The sequence below is a fragment of the Muscardinus avellanarius genome, assembly GCF_963383645.1.
Source record: "Muscardinus avellanarius genome assembly, chromosome: 16".
NCBI classification, from domain to species: domain Eukaryota; kingdom Metazoa; phylum Chordata; class Mammalia; order Rodentia; family Gliridae; genus Muscardinus; species Muscardinus avellanarius.
The window spans coordinates 36809255-36825297 of record NC_137802.1 but is presented as its reverse complement, the minus strand read 5'-3'; the positions used below and the strand labels follow the sequence as shown (position 1 = coordinate 36825297).

Below are 16043 nucleotides of genomic sequence, written 5' to 3'. Positions count from 1 at the left end.
GCACAGACAGACACAGGCACACATGCACACAGATTAAATGCTTTCTTGTCTTTATTTTTTGTTTGTTATTTTTTCTACGAAATATTTTACAAATCTTAAATTTAAAAAGCACTGGATTTTAAAAAATGATTATTTATTATTTGTGGTACTAGGGATGGAACCCAGGGGCATTCTACCTCCAAGCTACACCCCCAGCCCTATTTTTTATTCTTTATTTTGAAACAGTGTCTCACTAAGTTGCAGGGGGCCTAAGTAGAAGCTGAGGCTGTTTGCGAACTGTGATCCTCTGGTCTCAGCCTTTCGAATGCTGGGATTATAAGCGTGTGCCACCATGCCCAGCTATTTTTATCCTTTATTTTGAAACAGGATCTCAGTAAGTTGTGGAGGGCTTCACTAAGTAACTGAGCCTGGCTGTGAGCCCGTGATCCTCCTGTCTCAGCCTTCCAAATGCTGGGATTACAAGTGTGTGCCACCATGCCCAGCTCCATAAATGTTAACCAAAGTAGGATACACAGATAGGTAGGCCAGAGTGTGCAGGTCCGCAGGAAGGTAGGCAGAGGGGAGGTATTGGAAAGAAACTGAGCCTGAGTTGAGCCAAGAAACACCTGTCTTTAAAAAGTTAAGCCTTACTCTTTAGCACAAATGAAAACACTGCAAACATTTATCTGGGATTACATCCCCAGCCCTATTTTTTTTAATTCTTTATTTTGAAACAGAGTCTGTCTCACTGAGTTGCAAAGGGTCTCACTAAGTAGTAGCTGAGGCTGTACACGAACCTCGATCCTCCTGCTTCAGCCTTCCAAATGCCGGGATTACAAGCGTGCGCTACCACGCCTGGTTTATGCATTTAACATTTTGACAGATGTTGCCAATTGTCCCCTTGAGAGATTATCAGTTAGTTCATACCTCCATCAGTGATATTTGAGAGTGCCTGTTTTTCCATACTTGTGACAGCACAGTATTATGTTCTTTGTTTTTTGCTAATTTGATTTTTTTTTTAATGGCATCTCATCACTGGGTGTGTTGGTTCATTCCTGTAATCTCAGTACTTAGGAGGCTGAGACAGGAGGATCAAAAGTTTGAAGCTACTTAGGCCCTCCACAACTTAGTGAAACCCTGTTTCAAAAATAAAGAACAAGCCGGGCCTGGTGGTGCACACTTGTAATCCCAGCATTTGGGAGGCTGAGACCATAGGATCACAGTTCACGGACAGCCTTACTTAGCCACTTAGTGAAGTCCTTTGCAACTCAGTGAAACCCTGTTTCAAAATAAGAGTAAAAACTAGGGTTGGGGGTGTAGCTCTGAGGTAGAATGCCCCTGGGTTCCATCCCCAGTAACCCATATATATATATATATATACTTGCTGGGTGTGGTGGTGCACGCTCATAATCCCAGCATTCGGGAGGCTGAGACTGGAGGATCACGGTTCACAGACAGCCTCAGCTACTTAGTGAGGCCCTCTGCAACTCAGTGAGACCCTCTTTCAAAATAAAGAATAAAAAAATAGGTCTGGGGTGTGTAGCTTGAAGGTAGAATGCCCTGGGTTCAACCCCCAGTACCCAAAACAAACAAACAAACAAACAAACAAACAAACTGAATGGTGGTATAGCTTGGAAGTAGAATGCCCCTGGTGTTCTAACTCTGAGCTGTACCCTCAGCTGATTTAAATTTTTAATTAATTTATTTATTCTTTTGCGGGTCTGGGGATGGAACCCAGCGACATTCAACCTCTGAGCTACACCCCCTGCCCTATTTTTTATTCTTTATTTTGAAACAGGTTCTCACTAAATTGCAGAGGGCCTCACTAGGTAGCTGAAGCTGTCTGTGAACCACAATTCAGAGGCTGTTACCAGAGGGTCTCAACCTCCCGAATGCTGGGATTACAAACGTGCACCACCACGCCCAACCTTCTGGTTTTTATATGCTGGCCTCAAACTTGCAATCTTCCTGTTTTAGCCTCCCAAATTCTGTGATTTTGTTACAATGTCTGGCTCAGAACACCTGAGTTATTATGTAAGAAGTCTGACTCTCAGTACAATGTAGTGGCACTTGCCTGTAATCCCAGTACTTGGGAGGCTGAGACAAAAGGATTACAGATTTGAAGCCAGGCGTTGTGGCGCATGCTTGTAATCCCAGCATTCAGGAGGCTGAGACCAGAGGATCGCAGTTCACAGACAGCCTCAGCTATTTAGTGAGGCCCTCTGCAACTCAGTGAGACCCGGTTTCAAAAAAAAAAAAAAAAAAAAAAAAGGGCAGGGGATGGAGGAGGTCAAATGCCCCTGGGTTTCATCCCCAGACCTGCAAAAAAAAAAAAAAAGGATTACAGATTTGAGGTCAGCATGCTGTAATTTAGGGAGACCCTGATTCAAAATTAAAAGGGCTGAGCATAGTGGGGTAGTAGCTCAAAGACAGAACACCACAGGGTTCAATCCCAAGTATCATACCAAAAAAAGAAAAAAAAGAACTAGGTCTGGGATTGTAGCTCAAAGGGAGAGAGTGTAAAAAAAAAAAAAAAAAAAAAAGTATAGTGCAAGTAAATCACTAACTGCTACCTGGCTGTAACTTCCTGAGACCGCCCCCAAGGAGAACCACTCAACCTAAGGACCTCAGAAACACAGTAAAATGTTTTTTGTTCTAGCCACTGAGGTTTGGGTTAGAATATATATACTCCCCCTCCCACCAGTAGGTAACTGGTAAAGCCACTGAGAGCTTCTCTGGGTGGGATGCCAGGTCTTACCAACTGGCATCTTCAGATGCCTTCTTAGAATTTCAGATCTAGCTGGGCATGGCGCACGCTCATAATCTCAGCATTCGGGAGGCTGAGACCGGAGGATCGCGGTTTGCGGACAGCCTCAGTTACCTAGTGAGGCCCTCTGCAACTCAGTGAGACCCTGTTTCATAATAAAGAATAAAAAAAATTGGGCAGGGGGTGTAGCTCAGAGGTCAAATGCCTCTGGGTTCCATCCCCAGACCCACCAAAAAAATTAAAAAAAGATAATAAAATAAAAACAATTTCAGATCTCCTGGAGTGCTTGGTCTTTTAGCTTCTTCTGTTCATCTTTCTTTCCACTGACACCATTCTTTTCTGTACTCTCACGATCTATTGCACAACCAATTCCACCTTTCATCTCTCTTCTTCAGTTCATCCTGCAGTGATCTGAAAAAAATATTTGTACATTAATTTTTTTTTTGCAGTACCAAGAATTGAACTGAGGGGCATTCTACCCCCAAGCACACCCCAGTTCTATTTTTAACTCTTTATTTTGAAACAGGGTCTAAGTTGTGGAGGGCCTCACTAAGTAGCTGAGATGGGCCACAAATCTGCAACCCTCATGTCTCAGCCTCCCAAATACTGGGAACAAGTGTGTGCCACCACACCCCCTTGCACATTAAATTTTCTTTTTTCTTTTTGTTTTTGTGGTACTGGGGATGGAACCCAGGGACATTCTACCTTCAAGGTTACCCCCAGCCCTATATTTTTTTTATTCTTTGTTTGTTCGTTGGTGGTACTGGGAGTGGAACCCTGAGGCTTTCTACCTCTGGGCTATACTCCCAGACCTATTTTATATATATTTTTTGGAAACAGGGTCTCACTAAGTTGCTGAGAGCTTCACTCAGTAGCTGAGGCTGGCTTCGAATCTGTGTAATCCTCCTGTCTCAGCCTCCCAAGTGCAGGGATTACAAGCGTGCAATATATATATATATATATATATATATATATTTTTTTTTTTTTTTTTTTTTTTTTCCCCCAGAACTGTGAATGAAGCTCAGGGTCACTCTAGTTCTGAGCTATACCCCAAGCCCTATTTTTTATCCTTTATTTGTTTTTTTTTTTTTTTTTTTTTTTTTTTTGCGGGTCTGGAGATGGAACCCAGGCGGATTTGACCTCTGAGCTACACTCCCTGCCCTATTTTTTTTTTTTTTTTTGGTGGCATTGGGGACGGAACCCAGGGGCCTTCTAACTCTGGGCTATACTCCCAGACCTATTTTATATTTTATTTGGAAACAGGGTCTCACTAAGTTGCTGAGAGCCTCACTAAAGTAGCTGAGGTTGGCTTTGAACCTGTGCGATCCTCCTGTCTCAGCCTCCCAAGCAGGGGGGGGGGATTACAGGCGTGCGCCACCACTCCAGGCTCCCCTGCCCTATTTTTAATTCCTTATTTTGAAACAGGGTCTGATTTGTGGAAGCCCTCACTAAGTAGCTGAAGCTGTCTCCGAACCACAATCCTCTGGTCCCAGCCTCGCGAATGCTGGGAATTATAAGCGTGCACCACCACGCCTGGCTTATTCTTTATTTCGAAACAGGGTCTCACTGAGTTGCAAAGGGCCTCACTAAGTAGTAGCTGAGGCTGTTCTTGAACCATGATCCTCCTGTCTCCCAAATGCTGGGATTACAAGCCTGCGCCACCACACCCGGCAGCATTACACACACACACACACACACACACACACACACACACACACACACACACTTTTTTGGTGGTACTGGGGTTCCTGGGCTACACTTCCAGACCTATTTTTATATTTTTATTTGGAAACAGGGTCTCTTATACCAGCGAGGCTGGCTTCGAACCTGCGTGATCCTCCTGTCTCCGCCTTCCAAGCATGGGGATTACAGGTGTGCGCCACCACGCCTGGCCAGTATTAAATTTTCTTAAAACACAATTTTTATCATTTTCTTCCAACTCAATATTTTTGGCAATGCTGTAAAAAATAATTACTGTTCTCTCTCCCTAATCTATTCTTGAACTTTTTTTTTATTGATGTTGCTTATGGGCTTTATACCTTAGAATAATGAAATAATTGGTGTATATTTCTGGGCATACAAATTTTCAGAATTTCATGACAATTTAAAAGGATATTTAAAAATAATTTTATGTGGGAAGGACCTAAGTTTTTTATATGCATATTTTAAATTTGTTTCCTTTGTGCAAATAACTGCAATATATTGTATTTCTCCTTAGGTATGTAGAGGGTCATCAAATCTTAATCCTTAGTTTGCAGAATTTCTAAGAACCATGTGTGCTATATTGGTGCCAGATATGTCATTTATAGATCACTCTTTCATAAAGCTGCAAACCACTTCATATGCCCTCAGATCATTTCCTTCCTGGAAAGGATGCATTGTGTCAGCATGGTTACCATGTGTGGTAATTGATAATGTCTGTGCCACATGGCTTACTTCTGCCCTTGTCGGACACAGCTATTCTACCACCTATGATTACCATATGTTACAGCACCCTAGGTTAATGGAATCATTTCCATCTTCCCTTCTAGCCACAAATGTCATTATGGCTCAATTCCATTAGCTCAGCTAAGAATACAGTATGCAGTACTATCTAGCATAGAAAACACCTTCATAAAGAATTTCATATTTAGTTTCCTGTTTCTATTTTATTTTTTAAAAGTAGCTGTTTTTTTAAGTGAATGCTCTAGAGTGATGAATGGGCATCTGCTGACTAGAATAGGACATGCTTAATAGCATTTTTGAGTTCTTATATGTACTTAAGAAAGTACTAAAGATAATTAAAGTTAGATGATAATGGTAAATATTACTACCATTGAACCACTTTTTGGTTTTTGTAAAGTGAAAACTAGTAGCAAAAGGTTGACATAAGCTTTTTTCATATAGTCAATTTAGAAGAGTTATTCATTAAAGAAGGAATACACCATGTTAGCCATTTATAGTACCATCATCAAATTACCATCAATCCCTACCTTCTTCCTCCTTTGTAAGGGTGTCATAGTAAATCCAAAACAATTTTGGTTGCTTAAAGAATTATGTTAAGCTGGGTGTGGTGGTGCATGCTTGTAATCCTAACATTTGGGAGGCTGAGACAGGAGGATGTTGTTCAAGGACAGCCTCAGCTACTTAAGCTCTTTGCAACTCAGTGAGACTCTGTTTCAAAATAAAGAATTTAAAAAATAGGGCTGGGGTATAGCTTGGAGGTAGAATGACTCTGGGTTCCATCCCCAGTCCTTAAAAAAAAAAAAAAAAAAAAAAACTATGTTAAAGCCGGACTTGGTGGTGCACGCTTTTAATCCAGCATTCAGGAGGCCGAGACAGGAGGATCAGGGTTCACAGTAGCCGCAGTTAGTGAGACAGCCTCAGTTACTTAGTGAGGCTCTCTGCAACTTAGTGAGACTTGTTTCAAAATAAAGAATAAAAACAAGACTATGTTAGATAAAAATTATTAATAGTTAAAACATTAAAAGTTTAAAACACATTTTGATGACTTTGTTGCCATTTATTTATTTATTCATTATTTATTTATTTTTGTGGTCCTGGGGACTGAAACCAGAGGCATTCTACCTATGAACTACACCCCCAGCCCTACTTCGTTTTTATTTTTGAAATAGGGTCTCACTAGTTTGATGAGTCTCACTACTTGCTGAAGCAGACTTTGAACCTGTGATTCTCCTATATCAGCCTCCCAAGTACGGGGATTACAAGCATGTGCCAACATTCCAGGCACTTTGTTGCCTTTTAAAACTAGTAAAAAGCCGGGCGTGGTGGCGCACGCTTGTAATCCCCGCGCTTGGGAGGCTGAGACAGGAGGATCGCACGGGTTCGAAGCCAGCCTCAGCTACTTAGTGAGGCTCTCAGCAACTTAGTGAGACCCTGTTTCCAAATAAAATATAAAAAAAGGGTCTGGGAGTATAGCCCAGAGGTAGAAAGCCTCTGGGTTCCACCCCCAAGTACCAAAAAAAAAAAAAAAAAAAAAACTAGTAAAATTTAAAGCTGGGTATAGTGGTGCACACTTGTAATCTCAGTACTTGGGAGGCTCAAACAGGAGGATTGCAGGTTCGTGGCCAGCCTCATCTACTTAGTGAGGCCCTCCGCAACCTATTTCAAAATAAAGAACCTTATTTCAAAATAAAGAAAAAATAGGGCTGGGGGTGTAGCTCTGAAGTAAAATGCCCCTGGGTTTTCAATCCCAAGTACCACAAAAAGTAAATAAAGTAAAATAGGACTGGGGGTGTAGCTCAGAGGTAGAATGCCCCTGGGTTCAGTCCTCAATAACACATACACACACACACACACACACACATACACAAAGCCAGGGGTGCAGTTCAGTAGTAGAACACCTCTGGGTCTAATCCCCAATATCACCAAAAATAAATAAATATAATTTCTATGAATGGACATTGTGCATGTTCTTTGAAGAGCTAAGGCTTAGAAGGAAAAGATCTCAGAGACATTAAGTGCCCTTAATATACATTATGCTTTTCATAGCTTGGTATCTTTATAATAAGAAGAAAGGGTACTAGAGAGGTGTAAGCAGAGAGAAAAGGGAAGCAAAGCGGTGCAAAATAATGACTCTCAAGATTTATTAACAATGGCAAAGTCATCCTACACAGCTGCTCCGAGATCCTAGCACTGTTTTTAGCAATCTTCTGGTAAAGCTACTTTTGTCAAATGGAGGCAATAGGATTCATATTGATCTTTGTAAAGGAATATCTTTATTAATATAAGCAAACACGCCTCTCATTTATAGTAATAGAGAGGTGTGGGCTTTTTCTTTTACTCTTAGAAGTCATGTTTCACCAACATATATCATTTCCCTTTGATACGTGGGTTGAGTCATAAAATTAATGTCACAAATGTCATCTAGATGAGGGAGGCAAGTTCACTAAGAAGTAAGGTGTGGTTTGATATAAATTGTTACAGTTGACAGCTATGAACTCTCTAAATGTCATCATGTCCAATTCTAAGATATTAACAGTTGAGAGAATATAAAACTGGACATTTATATTTGCAGCCTAAAAACTTTTGTTAATCTTTGTGTGTGTGTGTGTGTGTGTGTGTGTGTGTGTGCGTGTGTGTGTGTGTGTGTGTTGTTGGGGATTGAACCCAGGGGAATTCTACCTCTAAGCTATACTCCCAGCCCTATTTCTTTCTGTTTTTTGTTTTGTTTTGTTTTGTTTTTTTTTGCAGGTCTGAGGATGGAACTCAGGGGCATTTGAGCTATACCCCCTGCCCTGTTTTTTATTCTTTATTTTGAAACAGAGTCTCACTGAGTTGTGGAGGGCCTCACTAAGTAGCTGAGGCTGCCCACGAACCATGATCCTCCAGTCTCACCCTCCTGAATGCTGAGATTACAAGCGTGTACCACCATAACCAGCTCTAGTCCTATTTCTTAGTCTTATTCTATTTATTTATTTATTTATTTATTTTATTTATTTATTGTACTAGGGATGGAAACCAGAGACATTCTACCTCCGAGCCACACCCCCAGCCCTATTTTTTAGTCTTCATTTTTGAAACAGGGTCTCACTGAGTTGCATAGGACCTCACTAAGTAGCTGAGGCTGTCCTCAAACTTCAGTCCTCCTGTCTCAGCTTCCCAAATGCTGGGATATAAGTGTGCACCACCATGCCCGGCTTCTTTTTATTTTGAAATAGTCTCATTAAGTGCAGAGGGCCTCGCTAAGTAGCTGGGGCTGACTGTGAACCTACCTGTGATCCTCCTGTCTCAGCCTCCCAAGTACTGGGATTACAAGCATGCGCCATCAAGCCTGGTTTTGTCAATCTTTGCTAGACAGTCTGAAATGGAAATGAACAGGTGGATTGAAAAACAAAGACAAATGAGTTTAAAGGCTTTCTTGGCATCTTACAGAGAAGTTGCTTTATACTGATGATGTTTTAAACAAAACACATATAAATACACTTAAAATATCTGGAAACAGACTTATTGGGTTTGTCTATTTGAGGAAAAAATGTAGTTTTAGAGACTCAAGTGCATTACTCATTACATACTTTCTATCATATATTTAATCTCAAACTAGGAGAAAGCATGGAACTCTGTTTTACATGTACATTAGTGAGCTCAACCAACTTAATCTTAAAATAACAGTATCAGGTCAGGGATTTAGAACACAGTATTATATGAAAACAGTTGGCGAGGAGACTCCCTCTTCTGCCATTAATAACTGACTAGAAATGGTATTTCAGACCCTAAATCCAACTGAAACCCAGAAACAATAAATGGAGTGGATGGGTGGAAAATTTGTGAGAACATGTTTTTCAAAGTAGAGAAAGAATCACTGTTTCTGCTGAATTATATGTTGCCATGGACATGGCAGTATGCAGTAATGATGCTATCATCTGTACAGCTGTATAACAACACAGCTTCTCCCTCTCCCAACCCCCTCAGTAAGCCTTGAAAATAATAGGTTTGTGTGTAGCTTGGTAAGAAAATTAGAATCATTTAAAGTTGCTTCAGTTCCAACCTAAGAAAGAAAAAAGATACAGGAGGGGGTGGGGAAGAAGACCAAACAAAATATAGATAAAAATACATATTATGTAATACGGTATAATATGCATTATGTAGAAACTAAGGAGGGGAGTTGTGGTGTGAGGGAAAAGAAATGGGTGAGATCTATGGACTCTCGGTTGTGGGTTGAATCCATGCCGCCTCACTTGCTTGTGACCTTGAGCAAAGTCACCAGGTCTTTAAGGCTTGGTTTCCTTATCCATGCCAGAGAACCATAATGGTAATATCCTCTACCTCCAGGGGCTGTGGTAAGGATTACAGCGGTGAACACTACTTGTAAACTACAAAGCCCTAAAAAAAGGCATTTACATGGACACAACACACTGCTGAATTTTCAGAGACAGAGTTAAGTGAAAAGGGTCTATATGGTGCTGGAGACTAATCTGGGTTCTAATTCAAACACCATGGTTAAAAGTTTTGAGACCCTGAAGCAAGTAAATTATTATTATTATTATTATTATTATTATTATTATTATTATTATTTGGTGGTACTAGGGATGGAACCCTTCTACCTCCAGGCTACACTCCCAGACCTATTTTTTTTTTTTTTACTATATTTTATTTGGAAACAGGGTCTCTTAAGCCAGTAAGCCTGACTTCGAACCTGCACGATCCTCCTATCTTCACCTCTCAAGCGTGGGGATTACAAGCACGTGCCACCATACCCAGCAAATTACTATCTTAATTTTCAGTTTCATCTGTGTGTGTATGTGTGAGAGATGAAAGCTAGGAGCCTTCAACCTCGGGTGATACCCCCCAGACCTACCTTATTTATTTATTTATTTATTATTATTATTATTATTATTATTATTATTATTAATTTTGGTGGTGCTGTGGGGGGAAGGTCCTGGAAATCCTTCTACCTCTGGGCTACACTCCCAGACACCTTTTTTTTTTTTTTTAATATTTTTATTTGGAAACAGAGTCTCTTAAGCCAGCGAGGCTGGCTTCGAACCTGCGCGATCCTCTTGTCTCTGCCTCCCAAGCGCGGGGATTACAAGCGTGCACCACCACGCCCGGCCTATTTTATTTTTTATTTGGGAACAAGGACTCACTAAATTGCTGAAAGCTTCACTGAGTTGCTGAGGCTGGCTTCGAATCTACGATCCTCCTGTCTCAGTCTCCCAAGTACTGGGATCTAAGTGTGCGCCACCATGCCCGGCTCAGTTTCATCTTCTTGAAAATGATAGCACCATTTCATAGGATCCAATGAGAGAACCTATGCAAAGGAACCTAACACTTAATAGGTGTTTCTGGGCCCATCTCTCCCCAACTACTTATTCAATGAGTGTCATCAGCAAAAGGTGTTCACAATGTGGTGGTGTCTTTCAACCAATATTTTAAGGCAAGGCTGGAAACGGAAGTAAATGCAATCCAAGTACGAACCAACAGCTAGACTTGGAGATGTCTTAGTTCACTCTTAAACAACATGGTGAAAGGGTCTCCAATCCAATTAAGACATCCGAAGTTGGAGAGAGCACACACGTCCAGTGTCCTTAAGACTCCGCAGACTCGACGGGAGGGACCCTGAAATTCTTAATTAGGACCGGTTGCCATGGCGACAGTCTCCAGGCAGCGTGGGCTGAGCTCTCGGTAGGCACGGAGGGTGGGCCGCCGCCGGACCCTGCGCGCGCGCCCGCCAGCCACCAACTTTCCCTCCAGACCCGAGCGCGGCGGCGCGCCCCGCCCCCGTCGCGGGGGCGCGCACGTCGGGCTCGGGGGCGCGCGCGCCTGCGGAGCCCTCTCCAGGCAGCCCAGTGCTGATCGCTCGCGCCCGGGCGGCCGTTAGCCGGCGTAGCGGGCGCCGCGGCCGAGGCGGCCCCTCCTGCCGGGCTCTCCCCCACCCCCTCCCGGTGGGCCCGGGCATGAGCAGCCATGGCCGGCTGCAGCCCCGAGGAGAAAACTTACCGGCGCTTCCTGGAGCTGTTCCTGGGCGAGTTCCGCGGTCCGTGCGGCGGCGGCGAGCCCGAGCCGGAGCCCGAAGCCGAGTCCGAGCCCGAGCCTGAACTGGTGGCGGCCGAGGCGGCCGAGGCGGCGGGGGAGGAAGCCGCGGCGGAGGCGGCGGCCGCGGCGGCGGAGGAGGGCGAGCGGGAGCCGGAGCCGGAGCCCGAGCCCGAGCCCGAGCCCGAGGAGGCGGCGGCGGAGGACGAGGCGGCGGCGGCGGCGGCGGACGAGGCGGCGGCCGCGGGGCACCCGGCAGCGCCGCCGACGCCGCAGCCCCAGCTGCCGCCGCTGCCCCCGCTGCCGCGGCCGCTGTCGGAGCGCATCACCCGCGAGGAGGTGGAGGGCGAGAGCCTGGACCTGTGCCTGCAGCAGCTCTACAAATAGTTAAGTAGCGGCGGCCGGGGCTCGCCCACGCCGGGCTCGCGCGCCGGGCCTCGCCGGCTTCCCCAGCCCGGGCGGCGCCGCGCGGCGGGGACGCGACGCCTGCGCACCCCGCGGGCTGGCCCGGCCGCGGAACCCCGGGACCCCGGGACCCCAGCCCGCCAGCCCCCAGCCCCCAGCCCGCCGCGCGGCCGGCCAGCGGAAAGCGTCGCCGGCGGCCTAGGACGCGGGAGTCCAGGATCTCGGAGACGTCCGACAGCTCCTCATTGAGGGAGGTGGGGAGGAATTGGGAGGGAGGGAGGGAGGGAAGGGCAAGGTAGGTGGCCCCCCCGCCCCCCGCCGGCGAGCCTTCAGGTGAAGGTCCTAATTCGGTAAAGTGGAAAAGTCAGGCTGGTTGGATAAAACTGCAGTGAGGTGTACTATTTTCAGTCCATTAAGTTGATGGGGTGGGAGATGGGGGAAAAGCAGATGGCTTCGCTACCCAGATGAAAGTCTAAAATAGAAAGGTCAAGGCTTTGCCTTTCATCCCAGTTCTGATTCTTATGGGCTTGAAATAGAGCCAGTTTGCAATTGCGTTTCTTTTCAATGGAATTGTTTTGAAGTAAAGACAGAGGAGACTACCAAGTCTCTGAAAACATTGGTAAACCTGAGAGGCTTTTATCAGCTAATAGTTGTAATGAAAGGTGTTACTCTGACCACCCCAAAAGTTCACTACTGCAAAATTCACTGCAATTAAGTTCAAACTCGCGTCTTGGATTTTCTCAAGAACCCAAATGAAAAAAGGGCCTAGAAAATAGAGCCGTTTTGTCTTCAACCTAATAGACACCTGATCAAACCATTCTTCTGTTAAAGCAGCAGCTTACAAACAGAAAAACCTTTAAGAGACCGCATGTAAAAGTAGATTGGGTTGATGTCTCATACTTTATAAGGTATCTAAAATTGATTTTTAAAATACTGTTCAATTAACAAGGGAATAAAGCTTTTTGGGAAATGTTAAAAATAAAATGGCGTGTAATACCACCACCCAGGGATAAACAGCATTAACGTTTTAGAGTATTTCTTTCTACTCTTTGTAAACTATCATAGAAAACAGCTAATGAAATGTCATTTTGACACTGTTTAAAGACACTTAAAGCTTCCTGCTTAAAATGGAAATATTTACCAAAGTGAAGAAACTTAGCATCAGACTAGTAATATTTGGGACTTAACATTTTCCTTAACGAATGTAGGTACAGAATTGAAGAAACAATTTAAAAACTGGAGAATGTCCTCCCAAAATGTCATTAGTGAGCCAGGAGTGGTGGTGCACACTTGTAATCCCAGTACTGGGAAAGCTGAGACAGGAGGATCAGAGGTTTGTAGCCGGCCTCAGCTACTTAAGAGGCCCTCTGCAACTTAGTGAAACCCTCTTTCAAAAATAAAAAATGAGCCAGGCATGGTGGCTCAAGCTTGTAATCCCAGCATTGGGGAGGCGGAGACTAGAGGATCGCAGTTCACAGGCAGCCTCAGCTACTTAGCGAGGCCCTTTGCAACTCTGCGAGACTCTTTTATAATAAAAAGACTAAAATATTGGGATGGGGATGTAGTTCCGAGGTAGAATGCTCCTGGGTTCCACCACCAGTACCGCAAAAAAACTTAAAAAATAAAAAATACTAAAAAATAGGATGGAGGGCGTGGTGGTATAACTTGGAAGTAGAAAGCTCCTGGGTTGCATCCCCAGTACTGCAAAAATAAATAAATTAAAATAAATTAAAAAATAAAAAATGAGTCGGGCAAGGTGGTGCATGCTTGTAATCCCAATACTTGGGAGGCTGAGACAGAAGGATTGCAGGTTTGTGGTTAGCCTCAGCAACTTGTCAGGCCCTCTGCAACTTAGTGAGACCTTGTTTCCAAATAAAGAATAAAAAATAGGACTAGGGGTGTAACTTGGAGATAGAATGCCCCTGGGTTTGATCCCCAGTTATACAAAAGAAAAAAATAATTAAATATTAGAGCTGGGGGTATAGCTGGGAGATGGAATGTTCAGTCCCCAGTACCAGAGGGGGAAAAATACTCATTAGTGTAGTACAACCCTGATTATTTGCCATTCAAGGAAGCCTTTTTTTTTTTTTTAAATGAAACCTATATGAAGATGATGGTAAGAAGATGTGTAAGAAGATGGTAAGAAGATGGTAAGAAGGGAAACTATATATGTGTATCTATCTATCTATCTATCTATCTATACTTTTTTTTTGGGGGGGGTACTGGGGATGGAACCCAGGGGCCTTCTACCTCCAGGCTACACTCCCAGACCTATTTCATATTTTGTTTAGAAACAGGGTCTCTTAAGCCAGCTGAGGCTGGCTTTGAACCTGCACGAGCCTCCTGTCTCAGCCTCCCAAGTGTGGGAATTACAAGCGTGCGCCATCACGCCTGGCTGGGAAATGAGATATATTTTGATTCACATATAAACTGGAAAAAGGATTCAAATGATAAAGTGGAAGCTTGGCGTCGTGGTAAACACTTATAATTCCAGTACTTGGGAGGCTGAGACAGGAGGATCGCATGTTCGAGGCCAGCCTTAGTGAGGCCCTCTGTAACTGAGACCCTGTTTCAAAATAAAGAATAAAAAATAGAGCTGGGGGCCGGGTGTGGTGGCGCATGCTTGTAATCCCCCTGCTTGGTTGGCAGAGACAGGAAGATTGTACAGGTTCGAAGCCAGCCATGTGTGCTGGTTTAGGAGACCCTGTTTCCAAATAAAAATGTAAAAATAGGTCTGGGAGTGTAGCCCGGAGGTAGAGGGCTTCCAGGACCCCAGTACCACCCCCCAAAAAAAATATAGAGCTGGGGTATAGCTCAGAGTTAGAATGCCCTTGGGTTCCATCCCTAGTATGGCAAAAAAAAAAAAAAAAAAAGTGGCCATCAAATTGAGGTTTGGATTTGAAATAAAAATAGCAAAATTAAAGCTGGAATTATATTTCACCCTAAATTGAGATTTCATACTCTGATTTCAGCCAGGTGTGGTGGCACATGCTTGTGATGCAGTGCTTGGGAGGCTGAGACAGGAAGATCACAGGTTCATAGCCAGCCTCAGCCACTTAATGAGGCCATCCACAACTTAGTGACACACACAGACACACACACACACACCCCTCCGATATCACACAAAATCAGAGAATATTGTGTTTTGTACAGACACTATTAACATATTTTTATGGAGGTGTAAAAATATGTTAATTTTTTTTTGGCTGGCTTGTTTATGTAAAGTACCTTTAAGGTCCTTGATGGGTTAAAATGTACTTTAGTGCCAGGTATGGTGGTGCACACTTGTAATTCCAGTAGTTGGAAGGCTGAAACAGGAGGATCACAGGTTTGTGGATGGCTGCAACAAGTAGAGAGACTCTTACCAATTTATCTAGACTCTTTCAAAATAAAAATAAAGCTGGGCATGGTGGCACATGCTTGTAATCCTAGTACTTGGGAGACTGAGACAGGAGGATCACAGGTTCCTGGCCAGTCTCAGATACTTAGTGAGGCCCTCTACAGCTTAGACCCTGTTTCAAAATAAAGAATGAAAAATGGGTCTGGGTGTGTAGTTTTGGAGGTAGAATGCCCCTGGATTTGATCCCTGGTGCCAAAAAATAAGAAAATAAATATATGAATGAATAAATACAGAAATAAAATAGGGCTAGAGTTGTAGCTTGGAGGTAGAATGCCCTGGGTTCATTCCCCAGTAACACACACACACACACACACACACACACACACACACACACACTGTACTTTAATAACCCTTTGGGGTTTTATTTATAAAAGAAAAACATATGACTTACAAGTTTCAGTACCAGAAAACTTGGTAGGGATAGATTATTTTCTGCCCAAGCACTTCATTTTACAGATGAGAAAACTGTGGATCTATCCAGATTCAGAAAAGACATAAAATACAAGTGGCTCCCATATTTTTCAGTAATCCCTATGAACCTTAGCCTCTCCCTACCCCTAACATAGTTGAAAACATTTGTTTCTCAAATTTCCCAGGAAATATTTAGAAATAATTCTGCTTATAAATATGTTGGAATTTCTTATTTGGGAAAAAATGAAGATTGTTTCCTAAATATTTTTATTTTTATTTATTTTTATTTTTTATTTTTATTTTTTGGTTGTACTGGGGTTCCTGGAAATCCTTCTACCTCTGGGCTACACTCCCAGACCTATTTTTATACTTTTTATTTGGAAACAGGGTCTCTTAAGCCAGCAAGGCTGGCTTTGAACCTGCGCGATCCTCCTGTCTCCGCCTCTCAAGCGTGGGGATTACAAGCGTGCGCCACCATGCCCGGCTTCTAAATATTTTTTAAATACCCATCCACTCTGTTTATTTGGGGCATGTGTGTGTGTTGCTGAGGATTGATCCATAGGGGCATTCTACCTCTGAGGTACATATCAGCCCTCTTTTATCTTTATT

The 16043-nt window shown here is 43.5% G+C and overlaps 1 protein-coding gene across 1 annotated transcript in view; it reads left to right on the top strand.

Annotated features, from left to right (window-relative positions):
- Positions 1 to 11152: 11152 nt before the first annotated feature.
- The window catches only part of PPM1E (protein phosphatase, Mg2+/Mn2+ dependent 1E), a gene marked incomplete at both ends in the record, with an annotated part of 121316 nt that continues 116425 nt past the window's right edge, over positions 11153 to 16043 (top strand). The window contains one exon of the mRNA XM_080712689.1: positions 11153 to 11604. Coding sequence (XP_080568815.1) covers positions 11153 to 11604 — 452 coding nt within the window. The remainder of the gene's footprint in view (positions 11605 to 16043) is intronic.